The 21,633-nt window shown below is 36.6% G+C and overlaps 1 protein-coding gene across 1 annotated transcript in view; it reads right to left on the bottom strand.

Moving 5' to 3' along the window:
* The window catches only part of LOC131691315 (uncharacterized), a 257,425-nt gene that overhangs the window by 16,652 nt on the left and 219,140 nt on the right, over window positions 1-21,633 (bottom strand). The window contains exons 6-9 of the mRNA XM_058977606.1: window positions 17,869-18,013; window positions 16,378-16,715; window positions 16,031-16,183; window positions 7,708-7,890 (exon numbers count right to left, since the gene is read on the bottom strand). Of these exons, the coding sequence (XP_058833589.1) occupies window positions 7,708-7,890; window positions 16,031-16,183; window positions 16,378-16,715; window positions 17,869-18,013 (819 nt within the window). The remainder of the gene's footprint in view (window positions 1-7,707; window positions 7,891-16,030; window positions 16,184-16,377; window positions 16,716-17,868; window positions 18,014-21,633) is intronic.

The following is a 21,633-nucleotide window of genomic DNA, read 5'->3' as shown; positions in this document are numbered from 1 at the left end:
TTTTTTTATCACTATTGCTTCTGTTATTTCTGTTTATTGGTGGTTCTACAAGTTCTGGTAAGATATTATTTATTTTTGTCGAATTTCAAATAATTATCAACGATATTCATTTCAAAATCATCGTTACAGTTTTCCGCATGTACCTGTTGAGTCATCGAATATTCCAGTTTCATTACTTTGGCAAACATTATAAGAAGAAAAATTAAACGTGTAAATTTTCCTATATTTTAAACGCGTTATAGAGGAACCCATTACTATAAACACGGGATGTAAAATTGAAAATTTAAGGAAAATTGTGTTTTGTTCCTGTCCATATTTATTTTCGTTGTATTTTTTTGCGCCCATTACGACATATGCTACACATGTGTTGACCAATATAATTTATAAATTTATCACTCCGCATCCATGTGGAGTGATAAATTTATAAAATATATTGGTAAGATACGATGAACATATTTATGAAATTTTTTAACGGAATACATCATTCGTGTGATCGCCCCATATTTATAACATAAATCAATCGAATGTTTTTTGAGCAAATATTGTATATCTCGAGATAATATAGCATTTCGTAGAGTTCTCTCTATATGGGAAACACCCAAGTGCGATCGAAACAAAAACAAACGTCAAAACGTTTTCTCACTCGCACTGATTCAAATTAAATGAGCACGTAATTTAACGCACGACCCGATGACGCATGGTTGAAAAGTCGCTATGTGGATTTAAGAAAAGATTCACAATATATCGTGCTACCTCTTAGACAGAACCAACTGAAAATAAAACGTGGTGAAGTATGTCAATTTGCGAAAAATATGCCAACGCAGATTAAAACATGCCCACTGCTCAACTTTGCTCATCGGCTGGCAACAACCGAGCGCACTTGTCCGAGGTATTGAGTAACAGAAAATTAAATAACTCTTGAACAATATAATAACGCTAAAGAGCATGGAAATTACTCAGAAAACATCACTTTCAATTATCCATACAGAAAAGCTTGTCTTTTTGCTTTAATCTCAGAGATGCCAATTTTGAACATGAGATACGCTCCTTCAAAGCGATGCGCATTAGGACGTTGCGACGTGCGGCGTTGCCAATATGTACGTTCTCGCAGGTTGCATCAAAGTGGGCCGTGCGTTGAAACAGCGCACAGTTACAAAATCCTCTATAACTCTCGATAGGAACAAAAATGAAAAATTATTATAACAGATTATTGAAAGTGAAAGGTTTTCGCAAAATTTGACATAAGTTTTGAAAATTTTCAGCGCGAAGAACACAAGAAAAAATACGATTGAAAATTTTAAATAGATGCAAAGTACCGTTATTTACACAATTATAAAGCAAAAACATTTTTATAAGATAGTGCAAATATCATTCCATAAATGTGCAAAAATTCATTGAATTATCTTCAGTAGTTTTTGAGATATATTTTCAATTTTATCGTGCTATAAAGTTTAAGGGTTAATATCCTAAAGAAAAAAAAGGAATTGTAACGAAATATTTATACCAAAAGCTAATCACCATAATCCCTATACAATAAATTATACCTCATGAAGATCGGTGATTTTGCGAAAAATTCGAGGATCACTTGACATGGCTTTACTCAATTTGAAAAAAAATGGTAAAAAAAAGTTTAGCCCTTTTCAAAAGACAGTCTAGATCATTTTTAGAAAAAACAAAAAAACAAAAGTGGCTTTTTGTGAGAAAGTCTTCATGTACAGAAAGTTTCATTAAAATCTGAGAGGGTGCTGCCAACTCTGAATACGATTTGGCGCGAAATTCGTCTTTTATGAAGTGAGCCCGATGACTTTATTAACATGATGTCATTTTGGGACACCATAATGTTATATAAGGATATCATTTGTGTTCCCAACACTAAAATTTTATGCCAAGAATTAGTATTCGTCATATGTAAAGTCGTAGGCGTGTAAAGTACAACGGAAGTATACTACAGGTGACAAACTCCAAAATACGCGATGCACTTCACGTCTGTAATAACCACCCATGCAGTTGGATATAATAATTTTTGCATTGCTCAATTCTTCTGTGTATTGAATAACAGTTTGATGTATTTATAAGGATGTAGAATAGTATGAATGAATTTCAAAAAAAGGAAAGTTGATTTTAGTATGGATTATACAAACGACGACAATTCTGATACATCTAGTATCTTGATCCGGACACATTTGTTTTGGAAGATGAAGTATCCTGTGGATACGGGGTGTCACTGTTTGGAAGCGATTTCGAGGACGATAATTCGAATATCTTTGTATCAAATGCGGTGCAGTGATTTGGACCCAACATTCACCAGATCCAAATTTCGAAGCAGTTCCGAAAAAGTTTGGTCCATATTTCAAAATTGATTTGAAGGACATACAAACACCGGTTGATGCGTTCCGAGTGTTTTTCGACGATACGATTATAAATAGTTTGGGTCCTTTCACAAATGCCGAGGGGAATTCCGATCCTGATTTCAGAGATGTAACAGGAGACGAAATATGGGCATGGTTCGCAATTCTTATAGCAGCTGGGAAAAACCACAATTCTAAGCTAAACTATAAGAATATGTGGAGTACTGACGAAGTGTCAAGCCGATTGTTTCATCCGGCTGTTATGGGTAGAACCAGGTGAGATTGGTGCTTGGTCAAGTAAGATTTAGATTTTTATAATAGTAATTTAATTGTATATCGTAGGTTTGAAATGATCTATCGGTACCTTCGATGACTCAATTTCACGATGACCTGCTCGTTTGACCAAAACGCAAAGAAGGATAGCTTACAAACTGTACGGCAGGTCACAGAACGTGTAAGGCAGAACATCCTGAATGCGTACTCTCCATCCCAGGACTTGACTATAGATGAGCGCATGATACCTTATCCAGGTAGGTGCTGTTTTCGCATTTACATGAAAAGTAAGCCTTGTCGATACGGCATTAAAATGTGGAGCGCGGTCGATCCTGTGAACTCCATGCTATGTAATTTTCACATTTATGCAGGTATGTTATTCATAGTTATCTGTTACGTGGAAACGTCATACAGACTTTTTCAGGAAAAATCAATAACAAGCCCGAGCTACAACAAGGAAAACGTGTAGTCACCCAGTTATTGAAGCCGTTTTATAACACCACCCAAACGAAAAGCCCATAATACCCGTATGGTCATGGGGCTTGACATGGGTGTTTGAAAAGGGTTCAAACCATGAAAACACCATCACCATGGTCCGGTAGATCCCATATAAAATACCATATGTTGGTGTATTTATGGGTTATTGAGACCATTTTATGGTGTCTTGATGGTTGTGAATTTTGTCACGGACCATATTTAAGATCTTTTCAAGGGGCTATGTGGTGTTTGAACCCATGAGTATTTGCTCGGGCAACCGGCATGTGACTTTCGATAATTTTTTCACTAGCTTAACTCTTATGGCCGAGCTACTGACTTTGAGATTTGTAGCCATTGGGACAGTACGCGCCAACAAGAAAGAAATTCCCGATGAATTTCTACCTGGAAAACCCAAGCAGCCTGGAACAACAATTTACGGTTTCCACGAAGATAAGGTTATGCTTATTTCGTGGACTGAAAACAAAAAACAAAACCATCTTGCTCATATCCACTGACCCTTCATCCATGCCAAGTAAAGCCGACGTGATGGTGAGTCCAGATTGCAAGGAAAAGCTAAAAATTATTAGCATGTACAACTCGCTAAAGGGTGGTGTCGACAGTCTGGATAAATCAACTGGCTACTATACATGCAAAAGGCGTACAAATAGATATCCTGTTGCAATGATTTACAATATTGTGGATATATGTACTCACAACGCGTTTCATTTGTATGTAACAGCCCATCCCGAGTTTCGATCCTAGGAAAGAAGCAAAACAATTTTTTTTTGGATTGGCTTTCTAAAGAACTGGCACTTTATCATGTGCGGGGTTGGCAAAGCTGTATTATCGTGCAACATGAGGCCAATCGATGTCGCCATTCACCTCTGATACAGAACTCCTATCCCTTACCTCCCCGCAGTGCCAACCGGGGTTCAGGCCACCTTTTGCCGTTTTTTGCTTAAACTCGGGACTGGGTCGGGTTCTATCTCCAACCACTGTCAGTTCGTCCACTTCAACAGGTTGGCGGATTAGAGTCTGTCTCAGTTTCGTTTCGATCGGGAGTGGCATTAGTGAAGATCGGCTAGGATCTGTGGTCGTATGCTAGCAGGGAAGAGGAACAAACGACGCGCGCATGAATCTGCTAGTGTATGCGTCTTTCAGAGTGAATCTTTCGGTTCGGTTTGTATGGAAGCCTCGTTTAATTTTTTTTCTCAATAAATAGTTGTTCGGAAATTAGCCCCAATAAAACCTTAATCAGATTAGTATCGATGATCACGGATCAATACGTACCGTACTCGCCACGTCTGTTTTTATGAATCTAATTTCAATTTACGTTTTTGCTAACAAGCCCGTGCATCAGGTTAACGATCCTTTGTATTTCCCTTCAATGTTCGTTATTATCGTTCGTATACGTATATTTCGCAAACAATCCGGTATGGAAAATAGGAAAAACTTTCCTTGATTTATAACATCTTGAGTTATCACGTACAACGTATTATCACTCGGTAGTATATCGTAGAGAAGGAATAGGTCTGAATACTGTCGCAATAAATAGTGGTCCGGACTATTATGCAGATAAGATTAGTTTTTCTATGCAATACTCCCATGGTGCGGAGTTTAAATTGCTTTTGTTTAGAAAAAATAGGATACTCTCGGTAGCCGACTTCCCAGAGTTTAAAAAGGACCAAAAACTAAACAAAATCTTTTCTTTTTCGAGTGATCGTATACTCGAAAACCAACTAAACTACTATCTAATAAACCATGCTTTACAGGTCGCATCGCTTACTTGGAGCAATTCCCAGACCTTATACACTTCCAAAACACCAACTGCGCGATACATATGGAAGAATCTGATGAGTCGTCTACATTCCGTTAAGTAGGTGGAGCATCGACACATCCCGTCTACCTTATCCTTCATCCTTCCTCGTGAACGATGGAGATGGGGCGGCCGGCAATGATGGCTACCATGTTGTTGAAGTTTTAATATGAGTCGGATTGGTATGAATTCCTACTTACCACTTCCTATGCAACTCTTATTAGATCATCAGCAGTCAAACATGATGAAGTTAGTGTGCAATCCACCAAAATCATCGTCACAACGCAACGCAACGATGATGTGTGCAGCACTCACATTTAAATGGGATGATGAAAGGTACATTTGCATATTCATCAAAGTTTTTCTACACAACTGACGGGAACAATTTTGAACCAAAGCAAAATGATTCAAGTTTATGTCAGTAAAATGTTTTGTTTTTATTCTACCAACAAATTATCATGTCTCACCTCCATCTGATTACGCACAGTAAGCGCGGTGTGTGGTTCAGAAAATGTAAATTGTTTTTCCTATGTGTCGTAGCAAAATAACATCCAGTTATTCTAAACTTCATCACATTAACAAACAGACGTCAATTAGAGCCGTCTCTCACATATTGTGCAAAGATTGCATCTGTGCTTGCACCACCGAACTTTTTCTCGCAAATTTGTCGCAGCCTAATTTAAACAGAGTCTCGACAATCTCGATTAGACTGCAAAATACCTTTTCACCTATTAGCTTCACCTGTGCTGAAATACCAGGAAGTTTCCGATGAGTTCGAAGGATTTCCCTTAAACAAAACCATTTTCAACCCGATTTCACCCTTTATGAGATCCTAAATATCTGAGCATCTCAGTGTTGAATTTCCGACTAAATAAACTCCCTCAGGTGAACACGTGCAAATGAAACAAAAAGCAAGTGGAAACAGAAACTTTTTCCCGAGTTGCTTTTCAGCGGAACGAAGTCACTGCTATGTAAATAATTAAATGGAATGCCACGTACAGTCGTCACAGCCGGCGTGTGGTTGGGGTTGAGAAAACGGGGAGATGGCGTACAATTCGAGAAGACTTCCGGATCTGCTCCAACGCATTGTTCGACAGCAGTGTGGTGAAAATTCCTCGACAGCTTTTGTCTTTGTTTTCTCTATCCTACATATCTATATGGAATCAAGAAAAAACGGAAACGGAGGGATGGTGCAGCTGATTCCGATCTGACCGGGATGATGCTAGTTGCGATGTGGTCTCCTGAAGTAGCAACAAAGGAAATGTGTGTGAGTGGGTGAACCAAAGCGTTTATTTCGATATTGTTACGGAGAACCCGCTAATAAGGGGTTGTTTCCGAAATGTTTCAAGAGGGGTGATTAATAAGAAAATGAGAATTTTGAGAAATACTAAAAAGATTGGTTGCAGCTGTGATAGGCTTATATTTATAATCAATTTGTAATTTTGCTCGTTAACACACAGCTCCTACCTAACTGACAACTATGTGCTAAATTTTTACTCAACCCCATCACATCATTCCACAATGTCATCAAGATTGCAGTTGAGCAATAAAAAATCTAATTTGTTACACCACAAAGACCGCATTCCATGTGTCAATAGCCTCGACATATTAAGCAGAATGAAGGTTGACCTATAGGCTTCAGCCCTGTCCCATCGCAATGTCGTCTTGAAAACAATTCAGGGTGAGAGAAAGTGCCAATGGAATGCCACAGGTATGCGATGTCTCCCATCCGCCCTATCCAACAACGGTCGAAGCATTCAGCCGTATTCGTATATGTGCCCGACCACAGAACAGAAACCAAATCTGTGTAACGTTGCTACAGAATTTCTATTAGGTGGTTAGGTTATATTTCTACCTATAAAAATAACACTTCGACCGCATTCCACTTTGATGAGGATACTTTCGAACGCAATAAGTATCATCATGATCATAGAGGGGACACGGGTAATGTCTGGGTCATAATCCGCAGTCCCATCAAGGGCAGACATCTTTATCATTCAGCTGGGAAGGAAATTCTGCTTTATTCAGCCATTTTTGGGAGTTTATGAGTTGATTTCAACCTACGAATAGACAAACCGAATGTTTCCTGCTAGGATTTCGATTTAAAAATAAAATTCGTAATAATTCAAGACATTATATAATCTATCCATTCTACTGGGCTACAGGTAGTCTTTTCGGATTCATGCTTCGCATAACGTTTTAGGGACTACGTCATGCACTTTAGATGCTCTCTATGAAATTACGCAAAGCACCATTACAATCCTTCTTAGCTCCGAGCTGGCACTCCCTTGTGGCATGTGTCGATCGAAATACATGGTATATGTAGGTATTGAAAGCAAGAAGCGTCTTAACGAGTTACAGTTTTGCTACAAGTTGGCGTTTCGGTCAAGCATTGCTCCTTTTCTTCCAAGTATCATTACACAAAGCCAATTCAACCCCTGCCTGCTGTTGCGTCAGATAATGGGTTGGTTTTGTGGTGAAAGCTTTCGTGATTGAATCGTATGAGCAAAATGTATTCATACGGTAAATAGGATTGTACTTAATACCGCATCCCCACAGGGAAATGTCGAACATGTTGGTGAGTTGGGGATGTGTTATTTGTATTGCCGTTTAGCTCTGGTTGAAAACGTGAACAGACTGCAACAGATACTGGTGTTATTAGTCAACTAAATTAATAAAAACGCATTCAGTCGGTGCCACATGGGCCTCAATGGTAATTATCACAACATATCATATTTCGGTAATGAATCAGACTATCAATTTGCAATTGATACTGCTAATTGCTATACTTACTTTGGGTCCACATTCACATTTCAGCACCCACTGCACATCGACGAATTTGTTCTCGATTTGGATCTGACGGGATTGCAGCATCTCCTGGTCTAGCGGATCGATCAAAGCGCTGTCCCACAGATCGTACCCATGTTCGATGAATTCGAACGGATCACCCGAGTTCAGTGGACATAGAAGTTCAACCTGGAAAGGGAAGATACAAAAAAAATATTCACCATAAGTAAACCCTTAACCGAATCTTCGTAGCTTTCAACAAAAATGGCAAAATCCACGTAAAATGCCTAGTGCAAGTATATTTGCGAATAGTACTATTGACGCATGTCTTATATCCGACCTCACAACTGGTTAGTAATATAAATAAGAAATACGGCTATTATTCGGCTAGTTTTCCGCATAATTAACCATCGCTTTCTGATGATTTCAAAAGGGTTGTATTATACTGTGGCAGAAATGGGTTTCCACTCATTATCGTCGGTTATGAAAATGCATACTACATAATTTAAGGCAGCTCAGATATCAATTTTGGGTGGTACCGAATTGATGGAATACTTAGGTAGTACAAATCTACACATACTTAATGTTGGAATTCATCCAACATTTGCACGAGCTGGCATAGAAGAGGTGTTAGATGTAATTCTCTGCTCTTTATCTTATCATTATCTGATTATAAGTACTTTGTCTTAGATCATTTAAAGGTTTCGCTAGATATAGTCACATATCGTAATCCCAAATCTACGAAGAGAACTTGGTAGCTAGGAATCATCCGACAATCGACTCTCTAAGTGGCTTGGATGAGGTCGTGTATAAAACAAACTCACTCATAGTAGCAGCATACCAGGAGGCTTGTCCTCTTCGAGTTATGCGTGCTTCTCGCGAAACCCTTTAGTGGAACACCGAACTTGTTTTTGACTCAAAAAGTTATGTAGAAGAGCAGTCATTTAAGTTGGCTCGCAAAGCATACAGAAATGCCCTTCAATCATCTGAGCGAAGTGGTTAGAAATGTATCTGCACAAATGTTTCAAATCTCAACGAGACTAGTAGATTAAGTGAATTATTTTCGAAATCAAAAGACTTTCATGTCAGTTCAATAAAAATTGCTGATCGTCAATACTCATCTTAGGAATGTTTAGTGCTCAACTGTTTTTTTGACACACACACTTCTCACGTTGTACGGAGCGATCTCTGACAACTGTCCCTAAGTTCTTTTCAGGTAGTTCTGATTCTTGGGCATTTGCTTGTGACAACCGAATCGATCAAATGGGCGATTGAAAGTTTGGCTCCGGATAAATCTCTGGGAAAAGGTGGAATCGTTCCAGTTCTACTTGAGGATATGGCCACTTCAAGCATATCTTTAAAAAAGTCCTTACTTGTTGTCTTGCGACAGGATACATTCTACTGTACCGTCTTTACGCGTGGGCACACTAGGTCGATTTCAGTTTCGTATAAACCAGAATAATGTAAAATGTAAAGATAAACTATGAGTCACGGCGACATATACTCGACCAACCAAAGAATCACTATACCTTATCCTGCGGCAAGAAACGCGGGGCTTGAAAAAGAATCATCCTGATTCTAAATCATCTAAAGGGATTCTCCAACACAGTATTGATTGATTTCATAGCTTTCTGTTCGTGAAGTGGAATGTTTATTGAAATATTATTTTTCTGAAACCATATCCAGTTTCATCACATCAGGAACATGATATTGCTCACGTTTATAATGTTAAGAATAACTCTTTTTTAAGCCGTAGTTTAAAAATATAGATAAAAAAAATTGATAGCTTCTTTTAAAGACATCTTCGTGTTGAAATGATAACCAATGCATAATTTTAACAGTTGGCATATTGTTACTGGGTTTTCGTAGATTGTCATATTGTTCTATCAGCCCTATTATAATACACAGTCAAACGAAATAAACGAACGAACACTCGGTACATGTACTTCTGATTTCAGTTAGCTAAATCCGAAGTAAAACACATCCAACTGAGTGGTATTGATGTAGTTTATATCATGTGTACTTCTAGTATATTAGATACCTTTTTGGTTTAACAACCACTTCTTTCGATTCACTGAAGTTCTGGGCAGTTTGGCGTATTGCAGTATTTGGGCACAAAATTTATTTTGATGAATGTATGCAATTCTGGCACTGACTTTGCATAACGGTACGACGCACCGAGGAGTAACTGAGGTCGAATCCTAGCCAAAATTATTTACTGCTACTTTTGCTGTTATTGTGCCTAAATATGAACAAAAAATATGCAATAACTAGTTTTTGGAACAATTTTGTATCTATCCACCTATCAGTGCAGAGGTCAATTTTCTATTTCCTTTCGAATACTAGAAATCTCGAGGAGATCTTTGTGAATACATTTGTTTTTCTAGTTGCATAAACAAATGATCAGTGGAAAAGGAAGAGGGGAAGGGACGTCCGTGCACGCGTTCATAGAGATACATTTTTCCAAACATAGTAATTGGCCCTACAGCATTTCGGTGTACCACAAATTAGTAAAAATTTCAAAATTTTCAAATCGCTTGGAATTTGTGGATCGGACGAGTCCGGATGTTATTTGAACAGCTGGAATCTTGTTTTGTAATACTGCTTCGGCAACTTTGCTTGATCTCGCCGTTTAATATAACTTTTTTATCATTCAAGTTCGGAATAAAATGTTTAAAAACGTTTTTTTTTTTTTTTAAGTTGGTGAAATGCACAGCAACACTACTATTTTCAGTTAGTTTTAGGCTGAAGTTATACAAATGGTTGTGTTCAACTACGTTTGTAATAATATTGTCTTATTTAATAATCATCATCACCAGAAACCGATATTGCTGGATATATAATGAAAATGATTAAAAAAACCCTTAAAATATCACCATTTTGCATCAAAGCAAAAATTCTTTAACAATTTTCGACATATTCACAATTTTGCCAGGTGATACAGTAGGGTTCTATGTATGTAAAAAAATATAACGAAGCAAAAAAACGAAAAAAATAAATATTTTGGTTATTGGCCAGGAATTTGTTCTAGTTACTCCTCTGTGCGACGTCAAATCAGGCCAAAATAACGGAGAACCACAGTGTTGCCTAAAAGAGGTAGTCGATGTTTGTGAAGGCACTCTTTTTGGTATGTGCTCTGGGTTATAATCCTGGTTGTGATATAAACCTGACCTGATTTGCCGCAACTGCAGATTGCTTGCCGTATCAAAAGATCGTGACCAATATACAATTATTGTTTGTAATTTTCAACGATATTAAATCTATCCCTGGCGGTAAATATCAGTCACACTCGAAACTGTGGCAGATCATTTAGAATTCAAGTGATGCTGAATTTTCTAAAGTTTGATCTAAATTTTTTTGGCTATGTTGTTTTATAGAAAGAAAACTCACCAATTTTCTAAATATTTGCAAATATATTTCACCAAATTTACAAAATATGAACATTACACGTTAAACTATAATTCAAGTAGATATGGTTAGTGTGTGTCGTTCTGAGAGACTTGTGGTGCAATATTTTCGTGGATAGCATTAAGAGTGGAAAACCCAAAAAATCTGATGATAGTATGACCCAACAAAAATCTTAATAGCTAATTATGAATTTTTCCTGTATTTTGTCCGAATTTAATGTATCAACATGTCTTATACTTCAGTGGTAGATTGTTAAGCTAGTAATGTTTGCGCATCTATGAATGGAGATTTGCATCAAATGACATATATTAGTATATATAATAGATGTTTCAATATTTACGCAGTTATACATAGCTAGGGTTGCCACCTCTGGTGAATCTATTACCCGGAGATATTTACGGACCTGCGGTAGACTTCATGAAAAACATGAGAAAACGTGATACCAGACAGAAATTTTAATGAAATCGATCGCTAGACATTTTAGAGTACCTTAATCGATTAAATTATCTAATTTACTCCTATTCACCTTTGTTTTGGTAAAGCATACGCTTTAATTGTCTGTACCATTCACATTAGTCCGTTAATTTTGAAGAATTTCACTTCCCCTGTTACCCGTAAAGTATCCAAAAGCACCAACCACCCTCGCTGTGGAGGATAAGCCGAACAAGCATTGCTCTCCGCCAGAGCTAACAGGAATAGGAAAGTAGCATAGTGTGAGAAGCACACTGTGGTGTCTTCCGGAACTCTTCGCGGGTCTCAAAGAATCCGGTTATCCGTCACTACAGTCGACTGTAGTGACTGCAGTTGCTAGGGAAGTTCCAACAAAAGAGCACAGTTCTACTCTTTGTCAAACAGCAAAATAGAAAAAAATCAAACAACAGAAAATAAACAAAATTAGGACAATGGAATAATTAAAAAAAACAAGTGAATGTATGAAAACAATTTGAAGTAATAGCAAAATATAAACGACTGCATAATTAAAACAATCAAATTAAACGAAGGAAATGAAAAAGAAATTAAAATCATTGAAGAAATAGACGAATATTACAAAATGAGTAAAATATTGAAAAAGAGGAAAAATGAAATTAAAACTGTTTTAGTTGTTTTCATGAACATGAAAAATAGTAGAAATGACAAAAGAAAAATAAATACAACTAAAAAGTTACAAACAAGACTACAATAAACAAAGATAATAAATAAAATAGAAATAAACGAAACGTGTCCACTAAGATAGATGTAAAAATAACAATTACACAAAATTTTTGAAATATAAAAATTAGTACCACATTAAAACAATGGAATGCATGAAAATGAGATAATAATAAAACGTTAAAAATGTTTCAAAACAAAAGAAATGATAAAGTACAATAATGGAATAAAAAGATAAAAATAAAATAACTATGAAAAAAAAAATTTCATAGCTATTTTTTTTTCAAATATCTATTAGAAATAAAAATAAATGGAAACAATTGGCCAGAATAGATTGAAGATAAAATAGAAAACAGGAACTAGTGGGAATAGCCCAAACACAGACAATAGTGAAATCATAGGAAACATGTAAAATCAAAATGGTTTATATGGAAAAATGATAATCCTAGAAGAAACAGGAAGGAACAGGAATATTATCATGAATAAAAAAAGAGAAAATTTAAAAAACAAATGAATTACAAAATAAATAAATCTATATAAAGTAAAAGTGGAAAAAAATTAAAATTTGATTCGATGGAAAACCAAAAACATGCACAAAACACATAAAAAATAAAATCATAGAAAAAATATTCAAATAAAAAAGCAACAAAATAGAAAACATAGGATTCAAAATCGTTTAACTGGGTAAAAAAGGAAAATACTAAAAATGGGAGAATATCGAAAAAATTCCATACAAAAGAAAAGCACAAATTTCAAAACTGATAAATGAAGAACACAAAATTTCACAACACGAAAAAAACATTAAAGCGATAGAAATAGAAAAAATAGAAATTTTAAGGAAATGAGAGAAACCTAAAACGAAAAATATATTGCAAAAGGAGGATACAGAAATACTAAACTTAGTTTATTGGAAAAAATGAAACAATTCAAAGAAATAATAGAAAATAAAATTTCAGTCAGATAAATTTAATGAAAACTTTTTTACATCTTAACGACATTCGATTAACTAGAGATTACTGGGTAGGGGACTTTATGAAAATTTGGAGCCAAAAAAACCGTGCACAAAACGCAAAAAGATCAAAATAAAATAATAGGAAAAATATTCGAATAAAAAAGCAACAAAACAGAAAACAAGGAATTCAAAATTGTTTAAATGGGTAAAAAAGGAAAATACTAAAGGTAATGGGATATACCAAGAAACAAAAATGGGAGAATAATGAAATAATCCATACAAAAGAAAAGCATAAATTTCAAAACTGATAAATGAACTACAGAAAATTTCGCAACATGAAAAAAAATAAATCGAAACAAATAGAAAAAATTAATATTTTTTGAGAGAAACTTAAAATGAAAAACATAGAAAAAAAGGAAGATACAGAAATACTAAAATAAGTTTATTGGAAAATATGAAAAAATGCAAAGAAATAAAAGAAAAGAATTTTTTTTTAGTTAAATAAATTATATAAATTAAATAAATTTAACGAAAACTTGTTTGCATCGTAATGACATTCAATTAGCTAGAGATTACTGGGTAGACAAATTTATGAAAATTTGGAGCCATAGTACCCAAGTGAGAGCAAGGATGTGAAGTTTACAGATCGAAAAACTAGAAGTAGCAGGGTCATTAGAAACAGGCTTAATATCCTACAGGCGTAACTTTGTCTTTTGGAGGTGGAGGTCGAGCTTAGTCAGCATAACTACGAATCACTCAAGTCCACCAACATGCCTCCTGGTAAAAACAGACATGTCCCTCTTTACCGTGAGAACCGACTCTAGCTAACTGAATTCCGTTAAAATGTAAAAGCAAAATGTGACTACAAATTAGTGAAAACAAAAAGGAAAAAAAGATTTAATGAAAACAATTAAACAAATGAATACAAAAAACGTACAAAAGTAAAAAAGAAACATGAAAAGATGAAACGAATTGCGAAAATGGGAAAATTTTAAAAAAGACGAAAAAAATGCTAAAAATAAAAAAAGAAAGTAAATGGCAAATTATAAAAAAAGTCAAGTAAGATTGTATAAAGAGAATAGAAAGAATACAAAAACCTGGATGAAATAAAAAAAAGAAACAAAAAAGCAAACATGAAACAAAGGAAAAAATATTGTGAAAATTCAATTAAATTGAGAAAGTTAATCAAAGATGACAAAATCTTTCGGGTTCTCGCATTTAAATAAAATTTTTCAAGTGAATAAGAAAAATCACTGTGGATCCTTTTCTTCGTGGATTTTCATGTTCTTAATTGATTTGTGAAGTTATTCAGAACTCGTTTCACAAATTGCATTTGACCAGTTGAGCATTATAAAAGAAGGTTGCTGAGTTTTCTTCTTCCTTCTAATAGATTCTGTTGTAATTCATTTAGCAGCCACGACGGATTGAAATGAGTATAAATAGAAGTCCATACCCTACTGAAAAAAAATCGCAATTGGACTTATCATTAAAAAACCACTGTTTTTTTTAAACCCATCCTCAGATTGAGTTTCGAATTAATTAGTTAAATACGAATCATAATCAATTTCGAGAGCCCAGAACTTCAAACTTTAACTAACTCAATTTTTAAATAGTTGGTCAAAATCCATGAGATAATTTTAATAAAGCATGAAATAGAAAATAAATTTCAGTCTTTTAATACACAATTTACGAAAAACGATCTTGACTTTTTGCCCACTGCTCGCTAAAATCATTTCTTAGTACTAAGTTTTAAAGTTTTCTTTTGATTAGGCTTTCATGCAATGTAAACTTTATCATGTTTTGTACGATAAACTTTATGATAGAAATTGGAGATATTTAAATCATACCAACATTGAAACTCTAAAAAATTTCAAATAAATTGTTATTGAAAAAATATTTGATAGAATCATTGCTTCTGTTCAATGTCCGGGCCCCCTCCATAACTCCGGGCCCGGGGAGAAACACCCCGCTCCCCCTCCCCTCTCAGCGGCTCTGGATACACGCAATGCTTAGCAACCGATATCGGTAAGAGAAGTACAGATAAAATAGCGGAGTGTCTGCGGATGTCCTCAAGGTGATGTACTGTTACCACTATGGAACCTTGTTGACGATGGCTTGTTGAGAAAACTTAAGGTGCTTGGGTTTCCGACATACGGCTGGCGTTCAAAAGGGACTAACCCATAATGTTTCAAACTGTCATTTGAGAAATGTGAAAATAATTTTTGGATTTTTTGCTTTTAACAGTCAAAGTTGACCATGGATGCAACCCCAGTACTAACTAGCTGGGGATAACCCCACATTGTGTCTTATGAAAACTCGAGTTTTCTCGTTCGTTTTCCGAGTTCGTTTTGAGAAAAATTAATCTATCGATTGGCCATCTGTATCGATATAATACTGCTCTTAGTTGGATTGCGTTGTACGTTGACGTTTCGGTCCAAACAGTCATTCCTGAAGATGAGTGCTGCTCACATACTTGCCATGTATGTTATCTAATATTAATTTTCTGCATGTATATTGTTGAGCGCAATGTTTCGAAAATTCCAGTGAAAGTGTCAACTCTCTACACTGAAAGTTACCGACTAATAATGCTCGTGAATTGAAAGGTAGTTCATGTAATGATCTGATTTTTTCTAGACAGCATGGGTCAATGAACTGCTTAAAAATCGTGTATTTAACAATCAAAACAATGTTAATTTGCAAATCCGGAAGTTCTTTCCATTATCAGTAAGAATGCTAAATGCGGGTTAGTCCATTTTGGACGCCAGTCATTCAAATGATCATCCACCTTTTGCGCAATTTATATCATGTTAAACTACTTACTTTAATAGTCGTGGTGATAGAAGGCACACAGCACATTTTAGGATCCTGGCATTGGCCACAGGTTTTTGGTCTGTACAGCTTCCGCGATACACACGGTCCCAGCCGCAGACGGGAAGAGGATGTACGCTGAACACTCCGACACTCGTGGCCTTTCTGTAAGCACAGATGGAAAGTAAAACTGAAATCAACACTTCCTTCCCTCTCATTTCATATTAGAGAAAGAGAGCAAAATCATTAGCAAATTACACATTCCACCGGAAGGAAGGCTAATTATCCCGTTACTTTAGAGTACACCGTTCATCACGCTTACATTCACACCGCCTTATTAATCACAGAATCGTACTCACCCTTCTGCGATGCTCTGGTTCACCCAGAAGCAGCAAACTATTAGCCACCGGATAGCGCTGCTGTCGTTTCGAGCCGCCGCCTACGCCAACGATACCCTCCACGTCCTCACCACTAACAGCAGTAGCAGCAGCAGCAGCGGCAACACCGCCATAGTCGTTACCGAGGCTGTAGTAGTTATTGTCCTGTCGGTTGCATTTGTGGTTTTCGCAGAGCCGTACGGTGCTTAGCCTCTGGCAGCCGGGCGTCGTGGTGATGTTCCTGGTAGATACTCCTATTCCGCAGCTTTGAGAACACGTTGACCATAGCGATGTGGATGAATTATAACAAGTTGCATTCACTGCATGCGTGGGGAATGCATGTGTGCGATTGAATGGTCCGGTGGGAAAATTACGTCAGCAATTCGAGAAACGGTGCGCGTTGGCGTTGGGGGAAAAAGAAAATTAAATATTATACTTGTATAGTTTATTATGATGGTGAGTTTATTTTGGAATTTTAATTCTGAATTGAAAGGACTTTTGTAGCAAATACCCTTCTACATTTTAGAAAGATTGGAACAAATTGAAGTCAAACGAAAAAGGTCCACCCAGAATGTCGTCCAAACTGGAACCAAGCAGCGAAACAGTAATGAACATTTAAAAAATGGGAATCATGATAAGTAGCACTCTCGTGTTCATGAAACGCTGCAACCTCCCACTCCCAGCAGGGCAGAAACTGGAAAAGGGTTGGTAAAAAATGAGCTAAATTTTAAAAATATAGCTGCCTGTGCGGCTGCCGGAACAAAAGGCTTGGTCACGTTCAGCATGGAAAATTCGCACGCAAGAGAGAGTGCCCTCTTTACCCAGTTTCCCATCCATCGCTCACCGTGCCGACAATGGCAAGGGTCATTGAAAAAAAGTGTTACTTTCGAGTGGCATTAACATTATTTTTGCCAAGGCTCCGCGCGTTCGTTGGTCAGGAAGGGTACAGCTTTGTTCTCAAGACCAGCGTGATACGGAGGGGAAAAAACCAAGATCCCTCATCAGCATATTCATGGGAAGTTGAAAGGGCGGGTACAGATTTCAATCTGACTTTTGGACAGTTAGCTTTTTTACATTGGATAAGTTTGTAAAGTAAAGTTAGATTAAGGGAACGAGCTGTTTACAATCTCACTACGGAAGTGTTGTAGATGGTTGGATAGTTAGATTCAACACCTCCTTAGGTCAAGTTTTTAAAATGATCGTATTAAAATTCTTAAAGTTTTTTTCCAAAGACATTACTTTGGTGCGTGTCACTTCGATGAAAATGTACAATAAAAATACCAGGAATGTTGTTACGGCTCGGTTTTTCTCAGAACGAGAACAAAAAGTTATTTACCAGCTCAATTTGAGATTTTCATTCGTTTAAAATACAACAATTTATTTACATTGCATTTTAGTATGCAACATTCAAGCCCAACAAATTTCCTCGATCAAAGTAATATAAAGTATTTTTTCACATGATAAAACACTTACCGTCGGTTGCGGGTTGCTCGCAAAGCCACACCCGGCAGCAGTGATCCGGAAGTTCTACCAATCGTGGCCCCACACAAATCGCCGTATCGTTGGGTGGTGGCAGGTTCTCGTGTGGACACAGGGTCGAACATGCGTGCCTGCCGTTCTGAAATGGGTTCGACAGCGAAGGTCGATAGAATGAAAAGAACAATTGACGAAAGGTTAGTTTGTGGTGACATCGATGTCATTTCAAAGGGCATAATTAGGAGGGAAATTGGAATACAGCAAATGACGTGCGATGGTTTGGTGATAGAAAAAGTTCGAAACGAGCATAAGAGAGTGGAATTTGTGAAAGGAATTGAAACACAAATAATTCCGGCACCTTTAAACTCTTATGGAAATGTGAACCACACAGATAATTCACTCCATTTGTATTTAAAATATTCATAAAAAAGATTATGGGAAACAGTTTAAAACAAAGAACGCGTATAGTTGGTAGTTGGTAAATCGATTGCGTAATACGCAGTTCACCTGGGTTCGATTTCCTACGATTAGAGATTTTCTAACTCAAAAAAGAGGCGAATGTCCCGAAGTTTAATATCTCTATAATCGATATAAAAAAATAATTTGACAACAAACGGTATCGTGAGAGACTATGTGACAGTTATTTTTGATCTATCGCTAGCATTCAACAAATTACCGATTATCGTTCATTGAACGAAATAGTTCACGCCCAACGTGTGCATAGACGCTAACTGAAGTGCTGACAAAACGGCTAGCTAACTAATCGACATTTCAATGAACCTCCCATCTGCCATACGAATGGGAAATGTGGCTATCGCTTGTAATTACCAGCATCGCATGAAGCGAACCTAATCCAAAGGGGAACTATAAACTATGGACAAATTAAGTCATTCATCAATTAGTCGCTATGAAATTATAGTCCCATAAGCGAGCTGTGCAGACAATGAAATATCGAAGTTCTTACGTGAGTCAGATTCGATATGGAGTGGGTTTAAATTATTTTACTCTTTGAAGTTGGAAGACTCTGCATTTGGTAATTGCTAAAATATTGAACAAGGGCGCGCTCGTTTTTTATATTTTTATTTTATTTTTATTTCATTTGACCGCACAAATGTTTTGTGAATAAAATATCTCTTTTTACTAACTTACGTCTATGCCTGGAAACGTCAAAACCGAACACATAATATATTTCGTTAAATTTACGGTACCATCTGTCGGTTCCATGGATTTATCCTTTCACAGTTCGGTGATTAGGCATCCATAGCATAGTGGGGTTATAAATAAATTTCAACTAATGGTAGACCGAAGTTATCATTGAGTATTGTACCAAGTGGAAATGGAATTTTGTGACCATTTTCCTAGTAACAATTGAGGGTTTATAGAAGTTTTATAGCCACTAACAAAACATAGATTGCACTTGTAGCATGCTATAAAACTTCAATTGTTACTTCGGTTATGACATTCTTAGCTTAAGGAAACGAAATACTTACTTTTTATTTGCAAATCACAATCTTTTTGGTTTTCCTTGAAAAATGCCTCATGAAAAGTCCGAAACGTTGGTCAGTTTTCAAAATAAATCGTTTACTTAAGCTAAATTGAGTGAGAAAACCGTATATATTCACAAAAGGTTGAGAGAAGAAATGAGCTGTCGACATTTCCTGACCGCAAGTCAAGTACTAAAATGCTCTGCAGATTTATGCGACGGGTTTCCAAGCTGCAGATCGAGCAACAAACATCTGTCTGCATTTGGCAGTAATCTAACAGGATCGTTCCATGTAAGTTACCAGATAGCAAATCGCACGAAACATCTTTGCACACGCTCTTATCCGTCAATTTATATTATAGGGTAATTTGGTGAGATGGCGCACTTTCTATATCCCCTATATAGAGCCATTTTAGAACGTTAATGATATTGCGAGTTCATACCGGCTTGAACCTTCGTTCGAACCGGTCACAAATCGTGATAGCTCCTGGTTTACCTAAAGTTTTTCAATAGCAACAGTCCTTCTAAAGACTACCTATATTTTCGCTCGATCAGTCTTTCTCAAGACTACCTATATTTTTTCGACAATTAGTCTTTTTCAAGACTACCTACTTTTTCTACTCAATCAGTCTTTTTCAAGACTAAAACATTTTTCAAGAACAATTCAGCCTAATGAAATATTTAATTCTTCCAACATGCTTGGGTCCACCCAGAAAGGCTGTGTGCCAAAAATTAAAGCTAAACGGAAAAGGGTATCTTCTCCACCCGAAAATTCAATTGACTGCAGCAACTCATTCGATGTTTTATCCGAATGTGAAGCTGATGAAATTTCTAAATTTCCTCGCATTGCGCATAATGCCAATGAGAAGAAAACACAATCACCTCCACCTGTAACAGTGATGATCTCCGACTTCCAAGCCTTTCGAACTGAGCTTTCGACGTTCCTTCCGGACGTAAAAGTCTCTTTTCAGATTGGCCGAAGAGGAGAATGTCGAGTTACAGCGGAGGAATTGATTGGCCACAAACGACTACTCCAGTATCTTACGGAGAAGTTATATAAATTTTATTCATATGGTTTCAAGACAGATAGACCATTCAAAGCTGTCTTGAAAGGGCTACCACAAGGTCAAAGTTTGGATGAAATATCCAACGAATTGAAAAATTCACTTGGCTTTTCTCCTTCACAAGTTATTCTTATGAAGAGAAAGGCTAGCGGCGATAACACGCCAGTACGCTCTGGAATTATCCAGGAGCTTTATTTAATTCATTTTAATTTTTAAATTTGAAAGTATTTTAAAAAGCAAGTTTTATGTTCCACGTGCGAGTAAAGTGGGAACATTATAGACGACATGGGGGCAGAATTCAAAATCTGACCCAGTGTCGTAGATGCCAAGGCTTTGGGCACGGCACAAAAATTGTCATTTGGATTCCAAATGTATGATATGTGGTGATAAATCGCACACTAAAGATACTTGTCCGGTGAAAAAACCACAAAAAGTTTCAAATGTGCTAATTGTAGCGAAAATCATTAATCGAATTTCTGGGGTTGGCCTGTTCGAGAAAAAATTATAAATTCTCGTTCTAGACAACAAAAACAACAAATAAAAAATGTACCTACTTCTTCAGGTATACTTCAAGAAAACACGTCCAAACGTGTTAATCCGATTCAAAATAGATTGACAACTTTTTCTACCTCCGTCACACCATCCTACAATGATGTGTCATCTTATGCTTCAGTGGCAGGTAACAAGGCCAAAATAACTGCTACCTTTACCACGCCCACAAACTCGTTTGCACCCAACGCATCCTTTAATCCAATGGATCTAGGTAGCGTAACGGAAGAAAAATTAAAATACTTGCAAGACTCTATGTTACCTATGATGATTGCCATGTTAAATTCTACCTCCATGTTTGAAGCTTTTCAAGTGGGGTGGGAATTTGCTAACAAAATTGTATTGAAATTAAAGTTTAACAATGACTTTAAATAATCATTTAAATTTATTAAATTGGAATGCTCGTTCATTAAAAACGTGCGAAGACGAATTTTTCAACTTCTTGAGGATACATAATGTGCATATAGCCGTTGTGACCGAAACTTTTTTAAAACCAAATATTAAATTGAACAGTAATTCTAATTTTGTTATTCATCGATTTGATCGAATCGTTGGATTCGGCGGAGGAATCGCAATAGCGGTTAATCGCAGGATCAAACATTCCGTTATGCCGTCTCTTGACACCAAGGTGATCGAGAGTTTGGGTATCGAAGTTGAAACTGACCT

The sequence above is a fragment of the Topomyia yanbarensis genome, chromosome 3, assembly GCF_030247195.1.
Source record: "Topomyia yanbarensis strain Yona2022 chromosome 3, ASM3024719v1, whole genome shotgun sequence".
Taxonomy (NCBI): domain Eukaryota; kingdom Metazoa; phylum Arthropoda; class Insecta; order Diptera; family Culicidae; genus Topomyia; species Topomyia yanbarensis.
The sequence above is the reverse complement of the archived record's forward strand: the minus strand, read 5'-3'. Positions and strand labels throughout refer to the sequence as shown.